Source organism: Stomoxys calcitrans, chromosome 3, assembly GCF_963082655.1.
Source record: "Stomoxys calcitrans chromosome 3, idStoCalc2.1, whole genome shotgun sequence".
NCBI lineage: Eukaryota > Metazoa > Arthropoda > Insecta > Diptera > Muscidae > Stomoxys > Stomoxys calcitrans.
Window position 1 is genome coordinate 155,947,127 of NC_081554.1, and position 22,476 is coordinate 155,969,602.

The following is a 22,476-nucleotide window of genomic DNA, read 5'->3' on the forward strand; positions in this document are numbered from 1 at the left end:
CTTTCAAGGGAGGGCAAAATCATTTAATTTGTGAACGTGATTTTGGTACTCAAAACAACATCATGGTCTGTGTTCTCTCAATGCCATAGCCATAGCATTCTCCCTACATTTCTAACTCAACTTTTTTTCAACTTCTTGTTCCACTCCATGCACTATGCTTTAAGCTATGAAACCCAGAATTAATAGAATTTCTAGTTGAAGGTTGAAGGGGGGGTACAACCAAAACTTGCAAGTTTCCCCAAAATTGCGGTTTTCAGCAAAATTTCTTCTTATCACTTTAATGAAAAACGTTGGCAAAAGTTTTCGCCAAATATGCAGATTTCAGTCTACAGGCAACAGATAAAAATACAAAAAGCAACAACAAGAAAAGGCAGAGCGTCAACACTATTACAAAGCACTGCAACTTTCGCCAACATTCCCTGTAGCATTGATTACGTGCTAAAATCCGTAACTGAAACAAAAACTACAACAACTACTACAAGCAACAGCGACAGCAACATTGGGTGTTGCAACAATTTTTAGAGATTTTCCACGGATTTTCTCACATTCGCTGAATTTTGAATGCCATGTAATTTTGCCAAATGCCCGTTTGGCAATAGAAAACAGAGGTGCCGCATTGAGGTGAAAAAATTGGCAAACAAAAATTAAATGGCCAATAAAAATTCAAAAAGAGCTTTTATTCAATTTTCTGAGAGAATTAACTTCGAATAATATTTTTATACAAATTTAAATCATCAGTAAGCGTCAATTTGCCTGACACATGTCTATGAATAACAAATTGCAACTCCAAATAGTTAATTTGCCACGAATATTTCATATAAGGAACACCGGGGAGACTTTTCGCCTTCATCATACCAACCACCATGGGATGGAAAGTATGCTAATGTAGTCATTCCGTTTGTAACACATCGAATTATTGATCTGGGACCTCATAAAGTATACACGTTATTGATCGTCTTGACATTCTAAGTCAGTCCTCCTGTGCGCGGTGTGTGGTAATAACAATAGCGGACGAGCGAACAAAGATATCCGCTCGAAGTTCTTGATCTTCTTGAAATTCTAAGTGGTCGAACGAAAAAAGACATATGCTTGAAATGTTGCTGTAGATCTTTGGGGTATCGACTCGAATTCATCAGCCCCCAACTAAACTGTCCATTTTCATCCGATCGTCTTCAAATTTGGTACAGGCATGTTTTTCGGCCTAGAGACAAAGCCTATTGAAATTGGAAAAAATCGATTCAGATCTGGATATAGCTCCCATATATATGTTCACCCGATTTTCAGTAATAATGCAATAAAATGGTCATTTGTTAAACGATTTTCATGAAATTTGGCTGGAGGGACTTTTATGCGACTATCGGCATTGCAGATAAATTTCATGGAAATCGGTTCAGATTTAGATATAGCTCTCATATGTATATATCGCCCAATTTTCACTCCTAGAGCCACTGCAAGCACATTTATTGACCAATCTTGCCAAAATATTGCGCAACGCTTTCCTCAAAGACAACCACAATATACATAGAGTTTAGTCAAAATCGGTTCAGATTTAGATATAGCTCCCATATATATGTTCGTCCGATTTCCAGTAATATTTCAATGAAATTGTCGTTTGTTAACCGATTTTCTCGAAATTCGGCAGGAGGGATTTTCTCTTGACTCTCAATATTGCTGGTGAATTTTGTGGAGATCGGTTCAGATTTAGATATAGCTCTCATATATATATCGCCCGATTTTAAGTTCTAGAGTCACAGCAAGCGCATTTATTGATCCATCTTGTCAAAATTTTGCAAAACGCTTTCCTCGACGACTGCCACAGTATCTGAGGAGTTTGCTCGAAATCGTTTCAGATTTAGATATAGCTCTCATATATATGTTCGTCTAATTTTGAGAAATATTGTAAAAAAGTGATCATGTGTTATCCGATTCTGTCGAAATTTAACAGGAAAGATATTCTTATGACTCTCAATATTACTGGTGAATTTCATAGAAATCGGCCTAGATTTAGATATAGCTGTCATATATTTATATCGCCTGATTTTCACCCCAAGAGCCACGGCAGTCGCATTTATTGACCAATCTTGTCAAAATTTTGCACAACGCTTTCCTCGACGTCTACCACATTATCTGAGTTTGCTCGGAATCGGTTCAGAATTAGATATAGCTCCCATATATACTCGTCAGATTTTGGGTTATTTGCCATAATATTGTCATTTGTCAACCGTAGTTTTTACAGTTTGAACATATCTGCTCGCCGAGGTCCATCAAAATTGGTTCGGAATTGGTTATAGGTCCCACATTGTACTTTTAGGGTAGGTGTAGGGTATTATACAGTCGGCACCGCCCGACTTTTGCCCTTCCTTACTGGTTTATGCGTGAATCTGAAAGCCGTGCCGCATAGCGACAAAACTTGACAAAGAAGTTTTAACATGGCAGAATACCTCACAAATGTAGCCAGCCCTAGTAAGGGGATAACAACCGCTGAAAAATTTTGTTGATTTTCAGACCAATTGAACCCAGGCATTCGACGTGCCGCATAGTGATAGCACTTGTTAGAGAAGTTTTAACATGATAGAATACCACCCAAATGTAGCCAGCATTTGAAAGGGGATAACCACCGCTGAAAATTGTTTCTGATGTTCGCGCCGGCGTTCGGCGTCATAGGCGGACATGCAAATATTTGCCTCCAAGCTGAACCCCTAGAAGCTGCAATCACCAAACGATTGGTCTAACACTTAGTACATAGTGTTATGTTATGACTTCCAATTAGCATGACAAGAATGGATCCAATCGTTGTATAACCTGATATAGCTCCCATATGAACCGATCTTACATCTTAAGCACCTAGAAACAGGTAATTTTATTTGATTAGGCAGAAATTTTCCACGTGGTGTTCTGTAACGACTTGATAAAAATTATTGTACCACTATTCCTGATAGAACCGTTTGGAACTACTATATCCCTGGTAACAGAAGTTACATAGACTTCTATACGGATGGTTCTAAACTAAACGACCAGGTACTGGTCGAAAAGGTTACCCCACCACTGCAATGTGTATCAAGCAGAGATCCTTGCAATAAAGAAGTGGCTAAGATATAATGTCATTACGACGATTGGCATAAATGTCTTCTTAGACTGCCAGGCAGTCATTAAATCCCTGGAGAACGTATTTTTGAACACAAAAACCGCGTTCGACTGTCGCAGATTGCTCGAAGAGATGACTGACAGTTCAAAATTACCTGTTCTGGGTGCCGGGCCACAAAGATATTCCAGGGAATTTTAAAGCGGACGAGCTTGCGAGACTAGGAACTACCTTACACACTCCAGGGACACTGAACTCTGTGGGTATGCCTCCAGCGACATGTAAGCTAAGTTTTCAGGACCAGGCCGGAAGGGCAACGAATGATAGATGGTCACAAAGAGGGGGCTGTGAGCATTCCAAAACTATTTGGCCTCATCTAGACTTTAAGAGGTCTACTGCTTTGCTGTCATTGGCTAGAACAGACGTCTCAGTCATTGTGTCCGTCATGACAGGTCACTGTCTAATCGGAAAACATGCTGACAGACTAAAGGTTGCCTGCAACGACTATTGCAGAAGCTGTAGGGACATCGAAGAAGTTCCACTTTAGAAGGAGTTTCACTTTAGGTTCTCATATCTTTGAGAACCTGCCTGATTTAGCGGATGTGAATATTCCCAAGTTATTGGGCTTTTAAAAGCGATCTGGGTGGTTCAACGGTAGGAACTAGAAGGCATCTTCCTTCTTCTGTTCCTGTGGTATCACAATGGACGAAAACGTCTAAGTGAGTCTGATGGACTCTCGACTGCCACTTAAACCTAACCTGTAACGATTTCCAGCGGTCGTACAAATTATTCTCAAAATCGGTGTATAACAAAGTCCCGCTTTGACTTCTTGATCCCATAGAATCTACAATTGGTGGCTGATTTGACTGAAATGCAATGCAAATTGGTCCATGAACATTCCATTAAGGAACAAGGGCAAACTTCTCACATATCAATGAGTGCTGTCCGATTCAATGTTATGCTCAATTATAAGGGACCTCCTAGGGTTGCCTTTTGTATTTCGATTAGAGAACGAAAACAAATATTAATCATCGAAAATCGCTTTATTGTTTTTCAAAATATACCCCATTGAGATCTATACACTTTTGCATGTGTTTGAAGCAATTGTCGAAGCACTTTTACTACTCAGATTAAGGTATCTCCAAAACATGCATTCTGAAAGCATCAATCGCTTCTTCAGGTGTTGCAAAACGTTGACCTCTCATTTTATTTTTTAACGTACGGGAATAAAAGGAAGTCATTCGGCGCCAAGTCAGGACTATACGGCGGATGACTCATCAAATCGATGTTTTGAGTGCTAAAAAAATTCAGTTGTTTGAGCCTATGTGTGAGAGGTCGCATTGTGGTGGTGAAGAGTGGTCCATCTTCGATGGTGGTTTACCTGATTTCTTGGAAAACAACGGGCAAACAAATGGTTATATACCACTCAGAATTGACTATTCTGCCTTGTTCTAGTGGTACGATTGGAACATATCCAGTTTTACCGAAAAAAACAGGTGATCATTTGCTTGGAAGTGTTTTGTGCGTGAGCAACTTTTGTTGGATTTGGCTCATCTTGAAACATCCATACAGTCGACTGCTGTTTACTTTCGGGATCATACGCATAAATCCACGATTCATCATCTGTCACTATGTCATAGACGTATTTCGAAGCACCGAGATCGTATTTTGGAGCATTTGTTTCGACCAATCGACTCGAGCCTTTTTTTGAGCGATTCACAAATTGTGTGGGATCCAACGCGAACAAGTTTTTTTGATGGTCAAATAATCGTGCAATATTGAATGCATGCTGGTGCCACTAGTGCTTAAGTTTGTCTCAATCTCACGATAGGTCACATTAGGATCTTGCAATATCAGTTGGCACACAACATCAATGGTTTTTTGAACAACAACTGATTTCGGACGACCTTTACGAAATTCGTCTTGGAGTGCACTACAACCTCGGTTGGATTCACCATCAATCAATCTTTCAAGTGACTGTAAACAACACAAATAGCAGTCGTATGTCAAAACGTTGGCAGATTGCAACACAAGGGTTGTCCAATCCCGAAATATAAACGCCAACCCTCGTATAGTCAATTTCAAACGGAGTGCCGCTGTGCAACACCTCTTTGGATAGCAGTTTTTACATGGCTTCTGTACAAAGCATGGTACCTCACAAAGCTTCTATACATGGCATAGTACCTCACAAATGTCGCCAGATTTGGAGGGAAAAACAACCGCTGAAAATTTTTTTCTGATTTTTTCGGCAGGATTCGCCAAGCTTCTATACATGGTATAGTACTTCATAAATGTCACCTGATTAGGAGGTCAAATAAACCACTGAAAATTGTTCTGATTTTTTAGCCAAGTTTCGAACCCAGGCGTTCAGCGTTATAGGCACACGTGCTAACCTTTGCGCTACGTGCAAATTTTCCACGTAGTGTTTTATTATGACTTCCAACATACAAAGCAAGTATTGTCCAAATCATTCTACAGTCTGATATAGTTCCAATATAAACCCATATAACCGATAAGCCTTCTACTGATCCTAGAAGCTTTAATGTTTGACTGATTTGGCAATAGTTCGGAATTTTTTACATGTTTTTCCACTAAGGAACAGGGGTAAACTTCTCACATATCAATGAGTGCAGTCCGATTCAAATTTTAAGCTCATTGAGAAGGAGCCTCCTCTTTATAGCCGAGTCCGAACGGCGTGCCGCAGTGCGACACCTCTTTAAAGAGAAGTTTTTACATGGCTTAGTACCTCACAAATGTTGCCAGCATTAGGAGGGGAAAACCACCGTTGAAAAATTTTTTTTTGATGCTCTCACCAGGATAATCCCATATAATCCGATCTCGGATCTTGACTTCTTGAGCCTGTAGATGGGGCAATTCTTATCCGATTTGGCGGAAATTTTGCACGAAGTGTTTCGGTTTGACCATCAACAACTTTGCCAAGTATGATCTAAATCGATTCATAACCTGATATAGCTCCCATATAAACCGAGTTCGGATTTTTATATATTAATCCGCTAGAGGGCGCAATTATCAACCGATTTCGCTGAAATATTGTTTCGGTTTGACCATCAAAAAACGTGCCAAGTATGGCTCAAATCGGTTTATAACCTGATATAGCCCATCTCGGATCTTGACTTCCTGAGACAATAGAGGGCGTAATTATTATCCGATTTGGCTGAAATTTTCAACGAAGTGTTTTGGTACGACCATCAACAACTTTAGCATGTATGGTTCAAATCGGTTCATAACCTGTTATAGCTCCCATATAAACCGATTTCGGATTTTGCTATCTTACGCCATTAGAGGGCGCAATAATCATCCGATTTGGCTGAAATATTGCATTAAGTGTTTCGGTTTGAGCATCAACAATCGTGCCAATTATGGTTCAAATAGGTTCATAACCTGTTATAGCTCCCACATAAACCGATTCCGGATCGTGAATTCTTAAGGCGCTGGAGGGCGCAATTATTATCTGATTTGGCTGAAATTTTGCATGAGGTGTTTTGTTCCAACTTCTTATAATTGTGCCTGGTATGGTCCAAATCGGTTCATAACCTGATATAGCTCCTATATAATACAATATCGGATTTTGACATCGTGAACCGATAGAGGGCGCAATTATTATCCGTTCTAGCTGAAATTTTTCATGAAATGTTTTGGTTTGACCATCAACAACTGCGCCAAGTAAGGTCCAAATCGTTTTCCTAGAATTATACTTCTTGAGCCCCTAGAGGGAGCAATTCTTATCCGATTTGGAAGAAATTTTGCACAACGACTTCTTGTATGAACTTTAACGTATAAACAGATCTCACAATTATATTTCTTGAGCCACTTTAGGACTCAATTCTTATCCGATTTGGATGAAATTTTGTCCAATGAGTTCCACTATGGTGTCCAATAGTCAAACCAAGTGTGGCCCTAATCGGTTCATAACTTGGTATAGCTGAAATAGCGTAGCAATTCTTATCCATCATTTGTTTGTCTACAAAGAGATATCGACCACAGAACTTGAAAAATGCGATCCGTGGTGGAGGGTACATAAGATTCGCCCCGGCTGAACTTGGGACGCTTTTACTAAAGTTATATTCTATTGCATTCGGTCTGCGCATTGATATTGCTTTTATATAAATCGATCTCTTGATTTTTATACCCTCCACCAGAGGATGGTGGAGGATATAACCATCCTATGATGTTGGTCGAAAGCACGCTAACTTTCGAAGGAGTAAGGATAGCCGCTTAAAATTTTGCACGAATACGTCTTATAAGTGTAGGTCGGTTGGGATTGTAAATGGGCCATATCGATCCACGTTTTGATATAGCTGCCATATAAACCTTGGAGGATTATGGAGGCCATCGTAGTGCAGAGGATAGCATGTCCGCCTATGACGCTGAACGCCTGGGTTCCAATCCTGGCGAGACCATCAGAAAAAATTTTCAGTGGTGGCTTTCCCCTCCTATTGATGGCAACATTTTCGAGGTACTACGCCATGTAAAGCTTCTCTCCAAAGATATGTGAGAATTTTGATATGTTAGAATTTTGCCCCTGTTCCTTAGTGGAATGTTCATGGGCAAAATTAGCATTTTTTGCCATATAAACTGATCTTGGATATTGACTTCTTGAGTCACTAGAAGACCCAATTCTTATCCGATTTGGCCGAAATTTTGCATAAGGTGTTTTGTTATGATTTGCAACAACTGTGCCAAGTATGGTTCACATCGCTTCATAACCTGATATAGCTGTCATATAATCCGATCTTGGGTCTTGACTTCTTGAGACTCTAGAGTGCGCAATTCCTATCCGATTGGAATGAAATTTTGCACGACGTGTTTCGTTATTATATCCAACAACTGTGCCAAGTATGGTTGAAATCGGTCCATAACCTTATATAGCTGTCATATAAACCGATCTTGGGTCTTGACTCTTGAGCCTCTAGAGGGCGCAATTCTTATCCAATTTGAATGAATTTTGGCACGTAGTATTTTGTTATGATATCCAACAACTGTGCCAAATATGGTTCAAATCGGTTCATAACCTGATATAGCTGTAATATAAACAGATCTGGGGACTTGACTTCTTGAGCTTCTAGAGGGCGCAATTCCTATCCGATTTGGCTGAAATTTCGCAAGACGTTTTTTATTGTTACTTTCAACAACTATGTCAAATAAAGTACAAGTCGGTTCATAACCTGATATAGCTGCCATATAAACCCATCTGGGATCTTGACTTCTTGAGCCTCTAGAGGTAGCAATTATTATCCGATTTGCCTGAAATTTAGAGGTGGCAATTATTATCCGATTTTCCTGAAATTTTGTGCGACGGATCCTCTCATGACCATCAACATACGTGTTTATTATGGTCTGAATCGGTCTATAGCCCGATACAGCTCCCATATAAATCGATCTCTCTATTTTACTTCTTGAGCCCCCAAAGGACGCAATTCTTATTCGAATTGGCTGACATTTTACACAGGTCTCCAACATATAATTTAATTGTGGTCTAAACCGAATCATATCTTCATATCGCTCTATAGCAGAGCAAACCTTTTCTTATATTATTTTTTGCCTAAGAAGAGATGCCGGGAAAAGAACTCGACAAATGCGCTCCATGGTGGAGGGTATATAAGATTCGGCCCGACCGAACTTTGCACGCTTTCACTTGTTATTTCTCACTTTCGTTTGAAATATAGGTGATCGGAAATTAACGATAGGATCGATACTATCGATATTTATTATTATAAATATCGAAAACATCGAATGCTATGTTTATCGATAGTTTGCCAGTTCTCGTCTTGGACCCATAAAGGGCGCAGTTATTATCCGATTTGACCCGTCGACAATCGTACCGATTATGGTCAAGATCGAGCTATATTTGGATATAGCTGTCATATATGACGATCCCCCGATTTAATTTCTTGGGACCGTAAAGCAGCGTTTTTTATTCGATATCGCTGAAATTTGGCACAGTGAGCTGTGTGGGCTCTTCTATGGCGGCCGAACTTAGCACACTTTTACTTGTTATACCCTACACCACTACTGTGGTACAGTAGCAACCCTAAGAGGAAGAAGCGCTAGCCCCATTGATAAGTATACCTATCGGCTTCGAATCAACTCCTGATTCGATTTAGCTTTGACCCTCTGTCTGTCCATGTATTTTTGCAATCGAGGTACAGGTCACATTTGTTGGCCGATTGTCATAAAATTTTGCACAACTCACTTTATCGGTCCAAGGACGAACGCTATTGAGTTTTAACATAATCGATTCAGATTTAAATATAGCTCCCATCTATATCTTTCATCTATTATGGCCTTATGGGGCTGTAGAAGCAAAAATTTTGGTCGCATCTTCACAAAATTTAGCATGAGGTGTTTGACATCTAGTTATGCGGGGAAAATTTCATCAAAATTGGCTCAGAATTAGATATAGCTCCCATATATATCCTTCATCCGATATGGCTTTTAAGGCAGTTGTAGTCACAATTTAGATTTTATTGTAAGAAAATCTTACAAGGTTCAATTCTATATTTCAATAGTTAGGCAAAATTAAAGTCTGACTAGATTGCGACATAGATTTTAAGTAGTACGTAGACTCGGTGGTGTAGGGTATTATATGGCCGGCTCCATTTTTTTTTTTTTTTTCAGTTGTATCTTTTTCCTTGGCAACCCTTGAAATAATAACAAGTTGGGCCCTTCCCGGCAAACACAATTCACATGTATTGTGTTTGTGTGGGTGCATTTGAATCACTAGTGACTTTCATTTCGTTCTGTTATCACCAAACTCGAATGGTTGACAATGTTGTTAATGCTTTTGCTGCTTACCTTACCCATGAGATTTTCGCTGGTCAGTTCAACTTGTCTGGGGATATTTCAAATACAACTGCATTTTAAACTAATTTTGAAATTTTCGCATACCCCAAAAATTTCCCTAACTACGAGTATGGCTGTTATGCAAATGTAACTAAGCACAAGTTCCAAATTGACTTACGTTCCCAGCAGTATTGCCAGGCGTTGAGACCAACAGGCGAAAGAGCTAAACTATGCATCAAGGTGGCCATGGTAGTCAAAAATGTATTTGAAAAAAATTTTTAGAAAAAATTTCGCAAACACTTTTTAAAAAAAAGATTTTATCGATATTTAATGTTCAGAAAAATGTTGTCAAAAAATTTTATTTCCTAGATTCCATGGCTTACACATGTCATCAAAACAACTGCCAAAAGATGCACCAAAGACTATCCAGCTTTCATGGTATACACGCCATGAAAGCTGGATAGTCATATAGAAAATAAGTCTATCACTACAAAAAATTACCACATGCAGTGGAAGAGAATAGCTGCTTTAAAAGGTGTCAAACTTGTGTTTGTGTCCATGCTTACATTGTGGACACATTTTCGCGGTATTTTCGATATAAACACGACCTACCAATGTATTGCTCTTGAAGTCTCCACACCTAATATGGCAGAAAATCTTCCAAGCAAAGACAAAACGTGTAGTTGATATATTGTGATCTCCGACTTTTCTTTTCCATTTCCAGCCAAATCGGATGAGAATTGCTACTTCTAGAGGCTCAAGAAGTCAAGATCCCAGATCGGTTTATATGGCAGCTATATCAGGTTCTATATCGATTTACGCCCTACTTAGCACAGTTATTGGAAGTCATAACAAAACACCTCATGCAAAATCTCATGAGAATTGCCCGCTCTATTGGCTCAAGAAGTCAAGCTCCAAGATCGGTTTATATGACAGCTATACCAGATTATGAACCGATTTGAATCGTACTTAGCACAGTTGTGGAAAGTGATACCAAAACACTACGTGCAAAATTTCAGTTAAATCAGACCAGTTAAATCGCCCTCTAGAGGCTCAAGAAGTCAAGACTCAAGATCGGTTTATATGGCAGCTATATCAAAACATGGACCGATTTAAACCATACTTAGCGTAGTTGTTGGAAGTGATACCAAAACACTACGTGCAAAATTTCAGTAAAATCGGATAAGAATTGCGCCCTCTAGAGGCTCAAGAAGTCAAGACCCAAGATCGGTTTATATGGCAGCTATATCAAGACATGGAAAGATTTAAACCATACTTTGCGTAGTTATTGAAAGTGCTACCAAACACTACGTGCAAAATTTCAATAAAATCGGACAAGAATTGCGCCCTCTAGAATCTCAAGACCCAAGACCCAAGATCGGTTTATATGGCAGCTATATCAAAACATGGACCGACGTAAACCATACTTAGCATAGTTGTTGGAAGTGATACCAAAACACTACGTGCAAAATTTCAATAAAATCGGATAAGAATTGCGCCCTCTAGAGGCTCAAGAAGTCAAGGCCCAAGAACGGTTTATATGGCAGCTATATCAAAACATGAACCGATTTGGCCCATTTACAGTCCCAACCGACCTACACTAATAACAATCAGTTGTGCAAAATTTCAAGCAGCTAGCTTAACTCCTTCGAAAGTTAGCGTGCTTTCGACAGACAGACGGACAAACATGGCTAGATCGACTTAAAATGACATGACGATCCCATCCTATGGTGGAGGGTATAAAAATAAAACATGAAAATAAAAATGTTGTGACTTAATGCCAAAGAAAATTTGGTCCAAATACAAAAATGGCAACACTAAGCCCCTTTGCTGACCAAGTGGTCGGCCAACTTCCAACCCAGCAACCAACTAGTCAGCTATGAATAAAATCGAAAGATCAAAAATCCAACTGCAGTGAAAACTTTCTACCCAACTTTTCACATTTCTGGTGCATTTGAATATTTACTCGAATGGAATATTTTCATACTTGTCCCACAATGTTTTGGATATTGGGCAGACTGCGGCAGTCAGCACAGCCAGCATTATCATCATTGTCATAGCCAAACATCCTTGTTGAGATTTCAAAATGGGACTTATCGTTAAAGTTCGAGTGCATTTGTGGAAAACTCACTTGCTGTTGTCGGCCATGTGAGACAACATTGTGTCCGAAACCACTAAGTAAGGAATTATAATCAACTTTCCTAATGGATAATAAAATCTCCATGGATAGCAGTGAAATGACGGTCAAAAGTTCAAAATGGACATTGTTGTTCTTTAACTGTTGTGAATTGGGGGAAAATTGTTTGTTATTGGAAATTTATTGCAAGAATTTGGATGTTTAAGCAACATCATGTTAAAACTGCAGCTTTGTAAATTGTATATTGTCTACAACGAATTATTCTTTATGAAAGAAAATTCAATAATAATAATTTAGGTTAGGTTTAAGTAGACTGCCACTTAAATATAACCTCACTTAGACGTTTTCGTCCACTATGATACAACAGGAACAGGGGAAGGAAACTACCTTCTAGTCCCTACCGTTGAACCATCCAAATCGCTTTCAAAAGCCCAACAACTTGCAAATGTTCCACTATCCATCCACTAATTAAGACAAGTTCTCAAAAATGTTGTTATTTAACTGTTGTGAATGAGAACCTTAGGTGAAACCCATGCTGTTCTATAGTCTCTTCTTCTATATTCTTCTATAGTCTCTTTTTCCACGACGTCCTCACAGCTTCTGCAAAAATCGTTACTTGCAACCTTCAGTCTGTCAGCATGACGGACATAATGACTGAGTTGTATGTTCTTGGTACCGATAGTAAAACGGTACGTCTTTTTAAGTCTAAACTAGGCTATGTGGTGTTCATAACCACCACTTTGTGACCATCTGTCTTTCGTTGCCATTATTTCGTTGTCATTATAGACATACCCACAGATTCCAGTTCCTCCGGAATGTGTAACGTAGTCTCGCAAGCTCGTCTGATCCGCAATTCCCTGGTATATCTCTGTTGCCCGGCACCCAGAACAGGAGAATTTTAGAACTGCTCAGCTCTCGTTAAGAGATCCGCGACAGCCGACGACGGTTTTTGAATTCAGAAATATGTTCCCCAGAGATTTAATGGCTTCCTGCTGTCTGACAAAATGTGTATGCCAACCGTTATTATGATATTATATGTTGTCCTTCTTACCACTTCTTTAATTAAGGCAAACCACAATGATGGGGTAAACTTCTCGATAATAGTGGTCCATGCCACTATTGACATATACACTTAGCCAATAATCGGGTTGTCGTACCCTCTAAATACAAAAAGGTAACCTCGAAAAAAAAAACTTAATTCAGGAATCCGGTGCTACTAACAAAATCCCTAATTGTTTTCCATACCACGCCCGTAAATCGGTACATGTTTAGTATTGGGTCCACATCAAATTGCCGAAGTCCGTTAGCCGCGAAATCTGGGCAATTACATAGGAAATGCTCCAACATCCTATCATCTTCCAATGTCATGTCCTTCACATGCTATCACTCGTAGTCCTATGTGTCCCGTTATGATAACGAAGGCCATATTGACCTCATTCTTTCTTTCTTTCAGCAATAGCCTCATGTACTCACAATCCAGATCTTCCCATAAATTTTCGCCATCCTAGCGACAGTTTTGCTATTCCATAGTAACCGGTTATGATACCGAAGGCTATACTAACCTCCTTTTTACTTCCCTTCAGTAATAACCTCTTCTTCTCACTATCCGCATTCCTCCAAAGCATTTTCGCCATCCTACTGACCGGATTTCACCATCCTACTGTCCGACTCCAGCGTTAACCACGACCTTAACTCGGACTGCGTCGCCCTGAAAGGCTTCGGGTTAAACAAGTTTTTTGACGGCTGTCCTCTTGCCTTCACTGCCAAATCGTCTGCCCCTTCATTCGCCCTTACACCGCTATGACCCGGCACTCATACAATGCGGATCGTTTCATTCTCAGATAAGGGGTTAGTCTGCTTCTTGCACTCCAAGACAGTTCGTGCCTTACCGTCCTGGTAGTTATTGCCCTGATGGCCAGTTTACTGCCCGCGTGTTAACAATAAACCACCTCACGCATTCCGTGTCGCACGTATCTCCGTCTGCAGGACCGTATTATAGTCAGCCAGTCGAAAACAGATCTCAGTCCCTGGGTTCTGCAATCCCATGGCAGCCGGTTGTACAAACCGAATTTACCCAATGGAGTCCTCCATCGGCAAGGGGTGACGTACAACACAGAGCTACAATAACAAGCTGGGTTCTCAATGTAGACCCGCAGGCCAACTCAGTTCTCTAGCTTCAATCAGTAATTATGTATTCCAGTTTTCCCAATCTTGAAAAAGACAGTCTTGGTCCCGTAGATCGCAATGCCTTTAAACTAAGCCAAACTTATCATGGAGTCTTGGTCAAGGACCAAGGAGTGTTCCTTCCTCCTTTTGATCCCCATGAATGAGCTCCCATTTCTCCGCGACCAAACTTTAGAATCGAGGATTCGCTGCGCAGGCTACCGCAAAGGCTACACGTCTGGGTTCGGAAACGGCACCTCAGTTAGCCCTAAGGCTGAGGACACCTGCAAGGCTTCCCATGCCCAAAAGAACTAAAGCGAACAACAGTAACATGGGTGATGATAGTTGTTGACAAAGGAGAGGAAAAGTGCTGCATGTCTAGGAAAACTTGGAGTGGGATAGTCAATGGGCTGTCATATATATACTCCGATGTTCTTGCGAAATTGACAGTGCCGCCTCCAAGTTGAGGTTGGAATCGGGGCCGATACAAACGAATTGCTTTCGGGGTTCAACGCTCAGTAGAAATATATCCTCGTGCCCTAAAAGAGATTGGTGAGATCTGGCCGATCACTGGATCTAGTTAAGATGGAATATATTCCTTCTCGACCAATGGCATACGCTTGGATACCAAGTATTCCCTCAGATCGTGACTCCATACTTAGGAGACTAAAGGAATGTAATCGCAATCTTTCAAGAATAGAATAGGGAGCCTACTCAGTTGTTGTTACTGAACACTTGTTTGAAGAACTATACTCTACATCTCTTAAGTCTAGCGTATTGCAGGATACCCAAAATCCCTCTGCCATGATCAAAATAGGAGGGGAAGGCGTCGAAATGGGAACCGACAAGCAATGTGTTGGTGGGTCATTCCATTGGATTGGACACAAGTTATACGCCCGCGGGGTAGGGCGCAACTCAAAAGCTACTTCGGAAGCAGCAGCTAGTAAAGCATCTAATGAGGAATCGTCCAGTGTCCTGTGGAGGAGTGGTTCCACTGCTTTCTCATCTGCTCCTGGATACGTAAGGAAACCCATCATGACAACTTCCAACGAAACTTGTGAGGATGGACACCTGCCGGACTCAGAAGACGAAGCTAAGGCAACAGTGGTGGAAATTTTGAATACTGACTATGGTACGGTACCTGCAGATATTTGCCCACCATTGTAAGTCCACTTTAGCGGCACTAATAGTACTTCTAATGACAGGAGGAGTTGACGTGCCTCTTCCAGGAAACATGGATGTGTGGACGCATGGTCCGAGGACTACGAATTCAAGCATTTCAACTATCCAAATGTGCGGGAAATGTGAGACACAGAACATGTATTCGTGCGGGAGTAGTCAAAATGATGATTCATTAGTAGCCAGCCCTAAATTTAATAAGTCTCATTACTGGCACACGATTCAGAGATGCTGCCTTCATGCCTAAAGTTCCTACTTGAGGCCGCTCCTGCAAAGAAAAAGAGACTCATTGTATGAAGAGATGCTAATGTGCATCACCAGATATGAGGATATTAACGAAAGGAATGAGCTGCTTATTGAATATATTATAAGTTACAATCTGGCGATTTGTTATAAAGAGAATAAATCGACCTTTATTAAAGGATATGCGACTGGGAAGTGTAGGATGCCCACAGCTTCTCTGATCATCGGTATATTAGTTTCAGCCTCGGGGAAAATACTGCAGAAGTGGTTCCTCGGCTAAACAGAAGAATGTGATATTGGGATAAATTTCGCACACATTCTGCACGACTATTCCTTCTAGACCAGAAAAGGCTGAGGAAGCTGCGGAGGACAAAGACATAACGGTCAAGCAGATCACCAAAGCCCTGAATGACTCGCTTATATAACCATGTCTTAGTGCCAAGCCAAGGGGCAAACAGCGACCATGATGGTAGACCCCAGAACAGGTTGGTCTAAGCAAGGGTTGCAGAAAGCTTTTCAGCAGAGCGAAAGCCACAAGGGCACCGCACGATTGGGACATCTACAAGGCTGAGCTAAGAAGATACAAGGGCGAGCTAAGAAAGGCTCAGAACAAATCCTGCGTGAAATTCTGCACCTCCATGGCGGAAACATCTGAGGCGTCTAGTCTAAGGAAGATCCTATCCTCGAAATATACAACGGTGGGATATATTCAGATGTTAGAGAATGTTTGGACAATAACTAGTGAGGAAACACTGGAACTACTCGTTTAAACAACTTTCCCGGGAACCTCTCCAAAGTACAACCTGGCGCCAGAAGAGGTTGTCATTGATATGCATTTATCGGAGGTTATTGGGGGAATTGTGTCTGAATAAGGACAAGCTCACTGAATATCTGGATGTTCTGCTGGACGGAAAATCGAACTTTAAATCAAACATTTTGGAAAGGGCAAGAATGGAAACTCTTGCCCTGTTTGCCTACAAGAAAGCCATTGGCAAAAGTTTGCGATTTAAAACGCGTATCATGTTCTTGGTGTATTCTACAGTCGTCAGACCTATTATGCAATATGGTGTTGTGGTCTGGTGGACGGCGTTTTAAAAGTCCATCTATTTTTCAATATTCAGCCACATTCAAAGCATGGCTTGTTTCCGCAGCACGCCTCTGAGGACGACACCATCTGATACACTGAATTTTATTCTACACCTAATGCTTCTGGACATTGTGGCTAGAAAATTGCTGCAACCACTGCTACAAAGATGTTATCCTCGATACAGTGCCCGATGTTCCAGGATGTATGGATTACACATTGCTTGAGCCGCTTTTTGATAAAAAGTACTGTACCACTATCCCTGATAGAACAGAGTGGAACTACGAGTAAGAAATCCCCGGCATTAGAAGTTTCATAGACTTCTATATGGATGGTTCCAAACTAGACGACCAGGTGGGCTTTGAGGGGTACTCTGTAGAACTAGTCATATCGATAAAGTTACCCGACCACTGTAGTGTGTATAAAGAGGAGATACTTGTAATTAAACAAGTGATGGAATGGTTTTGATACAATGTCATGATGACTATTGACATAAATATATTCTCAGACAGCCTGGCAGCTACCAAATCCCTGGAGAAAGTATAACTGATTTCAAAAACCGCCCTCGACTGTCGCAGATCTCTAAACGATATGGCTGAACAGTTAAAAATTCACCTGTTCTGGTTGCCGAGACACAGAGATATCCCAGGGGAACGGTAAGCTATGGGTATGCCTTTAACGACATTTAAGCTATGTCTTCATAATCAGGCCCAAAGGGCAAAGAATGGCAGATTGTCACAAAGGAGGGGATTACGAACACTCCAAAATTATGTGGCCCAGTCTAGACCTGAAGCGATCTACCGCTCTGCTGGCGCTGGCTAGAACACATTACTCAGCCATTGTGTCCATCATGACAGGCCACTGTCTCATCGGTAATCATGGTGACAGCCTGAAGACTGCAAGTAGCGATTTTTACAGAAACTGTGGAGACGTCAAGAAAGAAGAGACTATAAAACCGTGTGTCTCGCACTGGCAGTCAGAAGGACTTCCACTTTAGGTTCTTATTTTTTTGAGAACTTTTCTGATTTAGCGGAACATTCGCAAGTTGTTGGGCTTTTTAATGCGATCTGTATGGTTCAACGGTAGTAACTAGAAGGAGTCTTCCTTCTCCCGTTCCTATGGTATTACAATGGATAAAAACGTCTAGGTGAGCTTTATTACAGATTGCCACTTAAAACTTGCCTAACCTTCAGCTCAATATCTCTAATTTTGAGAACTGTAATGTGATTTCAATAGACAGACGGACAGAATTTTACGACGATTACATTATAAGTTCAGCAATAGATATTTTGTTGCGTTGCAAACGGAATGACCATCCTTCGGTGTTGCATATCAAAAGTGTGACTTATACAACGGATTACATTTGAGGACTTGATGCTTGGATATCCAAGTGTCCTTTTCCGAGATTAACCCAAATTTATACTACAATTTCTTATGGACCACTTAGAAAAATATCCTTGAAAATCTAAGGACATTTTTGTCTTTACAACAATTACACCGAAAAAAAATGAACACAAAAAAAATCAACTCTCTACCACAAAAACACTACGAACAATATCAAGAAATCATCATTAAAACGACATTATGCAATCAAAATTGGTATAAAAACATTCCAACAAACCTCATATCCATTACCAAAACCGAAAAAATTAACAACTAAATCAAGCCATCAACCGAAAAAAAATCCATGAAAAACAATACCCTTAAAGCCATAATAAAAGTTTTGCAATGCAAATACATTCCTTGTTATCTTCCCAAGCCAATACGAAAAAAAAACCCAAACTGTCCCCTCTTTAAACAAAAGCCAACATTTTTTGAACAAAATTGAAGCTCAAAGAAAAAATTGTTACACAACAAGAAACTAATCAAAGACAATATCAAACTGAAACCAGAAAAAAAAACAAAACTATTGCAAACAAACAAAACAATATATGGAAAAAAAAATAAAATTATTATTATTTGTTAAAAAAATTTTTTTTTTTCGCTTAAAAATTTTCTTTAATACTTAAAGAAAAAATGTTTTATTTAAAAATTTCTTTATGTTGTTTATCAATTTTGTTTTCTGTTAACTTATAACACCGATAAAAAAAAGAAAAGAAACGAAACGAAACTATTCTTGTGTTGTTTATTGTTTTTTTGCAGGAGTTACAATTCTTCTATCGCTCACAGTGTTTCTCAACCTTGTAGCTGAGACATTGCCCCAAGTATCTGATGCAATCCCCCTGTTAGGTAGCGATTGCATTTAAAAATATTTCTACTTTTTTTACTTTTATCCAATAAAACCTAAAAAATATACAAACTAAACAAATTAACTGCATTTATATATCTATATGCCATATACTCTTTAAATACATATCTATCTATCTTCTAAAATATATTTAAATTTAAAAAAAAAACATATATATATTTATATACAAATACTCAAAATATTTAAACAAACGTTAAACTAATTAATAAAATATTCAGTAATTTATAAAAACTATCTGCTATACCAATAACATACCAGAAATACTTCAACATATAACTACCACTCAAACTATTACAACAACATACTTCCGCTGCTATTTTCTACAAAACAACAACACATTTACTACTAACATGCTGCTATACGTTATCACTGTACTCGTATAACTCTTGTTACATATATACTCAACCAACTAACCTGCCATAAATGTTGTTTGGTTATTTTCATTTCCTGTTAAGTTCTTGCTTTCGCCTCCTTTTCACTTTCTCTTTAACTCTTTCAGTTGATTATTCTCTTTGGTTGTCCTTTCAGTTTTATACTTCTTTTACAAATGGTTTATATTGTTCCGTGTGAAAGTTGTAGGTGTTGATAAAAAAAAAATGTTCTCTTTTATTTTTTCTTATTATAATTTTTTGTCTAAGAACAAATACTCAAACTCTTTGTGATAGAACAAAAATCCTTCATATAAACCTCCAAAAAAAATTTATCAAAAAAATACTACATATACAATGATATTTCAATATACTATATATACGCCTTTTGGTTGTTCTTCGTTGTCTTTATGATAAAAAGAAAGCATTTGTTGATTATCTCCATTATATAATTAAAGCAAAATAAATTTTATTGCAAAATTATTCCAAACACTTGTGTTTGAATACAAACATTGCGTTTATTTGTTTATTTTTAAGTGTGTATGTTTCTTTTGTAACTAATTCACTGTACTGGTATTGTAAACTTCAGATATATTTACTTTCAATACGTCCTCAAATAAAATACGATTCTCAACAAACACTCTTCTTCAAGATATTTTAACAACAAAAATATTTATTTTCTTTTCTTTGTATAATTTATTTTCTTTTATTACTTTATATCATTGTGTTGTACCTTCCTCTACTAATCTATATATATAGGCTTTTTTAAATGCTATCGTTATCAAAATTTCTATTATGCAAATTTCTTTGAAAGTGTCTAACACATGAATAAGTGCCACTTTTGTAATAATTTATGTTACTTATACGCTCCCTAGCCCTATAATTATAATTGCTTATACGTCACTCTGCACAGGCAATTAATATTACTCATTCGTTGCCCTTTTTTCGCTACGATATAGGAAAACTGCATTACACATAAATCGGTCATACGCTTTTAGAGACGGCAATAACTTCGTTCGATTTATATCGAGCTTTCTCAGAGATCGCACTATACGAGATGTTGTAGATGGGTTCTCATCAGATGAGTATACATTAACCGCAGGTGTGTCACCAGGCTAATTTTCTATCTATCTATCTATTGGGTCAGACTTCGAATCCAGTCTACTCATTTGCCGATGACAGTAGTCTGTGTCATTCATATTCATTCGACCATAGGCCCAGTCCTCAAGAAATTGTGGACAGGAGGCGCATTATGGATGAGACGCCATTTCCGAGTTGTGTAGAATGAACAGAGTAGACTTTAACGAACAGGAGACGCATGCTCTTTTTTGTCTCATAAGCGATTCACTGAGCCACTTCAATCGTCGATATCTATCGACGGTATAGATATTGAACAGTCAGATACTCTTAATGTTCTGGGCTTGAAGATACAATGTGATGTCCGCTGGTCAAAACACATATTCGAAGTGTCGAAAGAAGCATTCAAGTGTTTGGGTTGTCTTAAGCGGTACAAGAAATATTTCACCTCTTCTGATCTTCTCAATATCTATACTACCTACATCAGGCCGAGGATGGAATATAACTCTCATATACGGACGGAGAGCGATGGTGTTGATTGGGGGCAGTAGGGTATCCAACTCTATTGCTTCTCTTGAACGACGTCGGAATATGGGTAGTATTGTATTGGTCTATCGTTATTTTCATGGCGTGTGTTCAAGGGATATTCGTATTCTTTTCCCCGACGTTAGGATGTTCACCAGGAATACAAGACTTGCCAGGAACTCACACCCTTTTGTAATTGATTGGCCAGTCGACCGAACCATGCATTACCGAGATAATTCATTTTTCGCCCGAACCATTCATATGTGGAATCGACTTCCGGCTAAAGTCTTTCCCACCGACATTGACGTTCTGAAATTTAAGACTAATATCAATAAACACTACTCTCTCTTTCCCCCCTCCAACCTTTAACTTTCCTAATTTCCAACGCAATGCAATGCATATATAGGGGACATCCCCTGCATGTCGGTTACGTGAAAAAAACACCTGCTGTATGCTGTTTTACAAACGATTTACTAATCTTGAAGGGACAGTGGTCCAAACGACGAAAAAATTGGAAATGGACTACAAATTTGTATCTATTAATATCAGCGGTATAGAATGTTTAAGACATTTGCAAAGGAGGACATTGGCTCCATATGTACAAATTGGGCGATGAGCAAATTTGAACACATTTGAACACACAAATGAGTTCAAAGTTGTTGAAACTACGGCTCCATATGTCCAAATAGGGCGACGGATATGGAGCTAAGTATAAATCTGAATCGAATTTGATAAAATTCAAAAGTCATAAAAGTTGGCAAATGACCACATTATTGCAATATAACTCCAAATCGAGCGAATGTTTATAAGAACTATTGGGTTGCCCAAAAAGTAATTGCGGATTTTTCATATAGTCGGCGTTGAAAAATTTTTTCACAGCTTGTGACTCTGTAATTGCATTCTTTCTTCTGTCAGTTATCAGCTGTTACTTTTAGCTTGCTTTAGAAAAAAAGTGTAAAAAAAGTAAATTTGATTAAAGTTATTTTTACTTTTTGGGCAACCCAATATATAAGAACTATATCCAAATCTAAACCGATTTTTTAACCCTACACCACTACAGTGGTACAAGGTATTATAACTTAGTGTATTTGTTTGTAACACCCAGAAGGAAGAGAAAAAGACCCATTGGTAAGTATACTGATCGACTCAGAATCACTTTCTGATTCGATTTAGCTATACAAACTGCAGATCGCAGTTTTCATCCGATCGTCTTCAAATTTGGTACAGGCATGTTTTTCGGCCTAGAGACGGAGGCTATTGAAATTGGCAAAATCGGTTCAGATTTGGATATAGCTCCCTTATATATATTCGTCCGATTTGTAGTAATAATTCAATACAATGGTCATTTGTTCACCGACGCTTTGACAGGAAGGATTTTCTTATGGCCCTCGACACTACTGGTGAATTTCATAGAAACCGGTGAAGATTTAGATATAGCCTTCATCTATATTGGGTTGCCCAAAAAGTAATTGCGGATTTTTTAAAAGAAAGTAAATGCATTTTTAATAAAACTTAGAATGAACTTTAATCAAATATACTTTTTTTACACTTTTTTTCTAAAGCAAG

General features: G+C 39.0%; 1 protein-coding gene across 1 annotated transcript in view; it reads left to right on the forward strand.

Annotated features, from left to right (window-relative positions):
• Nucleotides 1-22,476, forward strand: part of LOC106088479 (acetylcholine receptor subunit alpha-type acr-16) — a 351,721-nt gene that overhangs the window by 280,360 nt on the left and 48,885 nt on the right. The window contains exon 6 of the mRNA XM_059364259.1: nt 18,835-18,921. Coding sequence (XP_059220242.1) covers nt 18,835-18,921 — 87 coding nt within the window. The remainder of the gene's footprint in view (nt 1-18,834; nt 18,922-22,476) is intronic.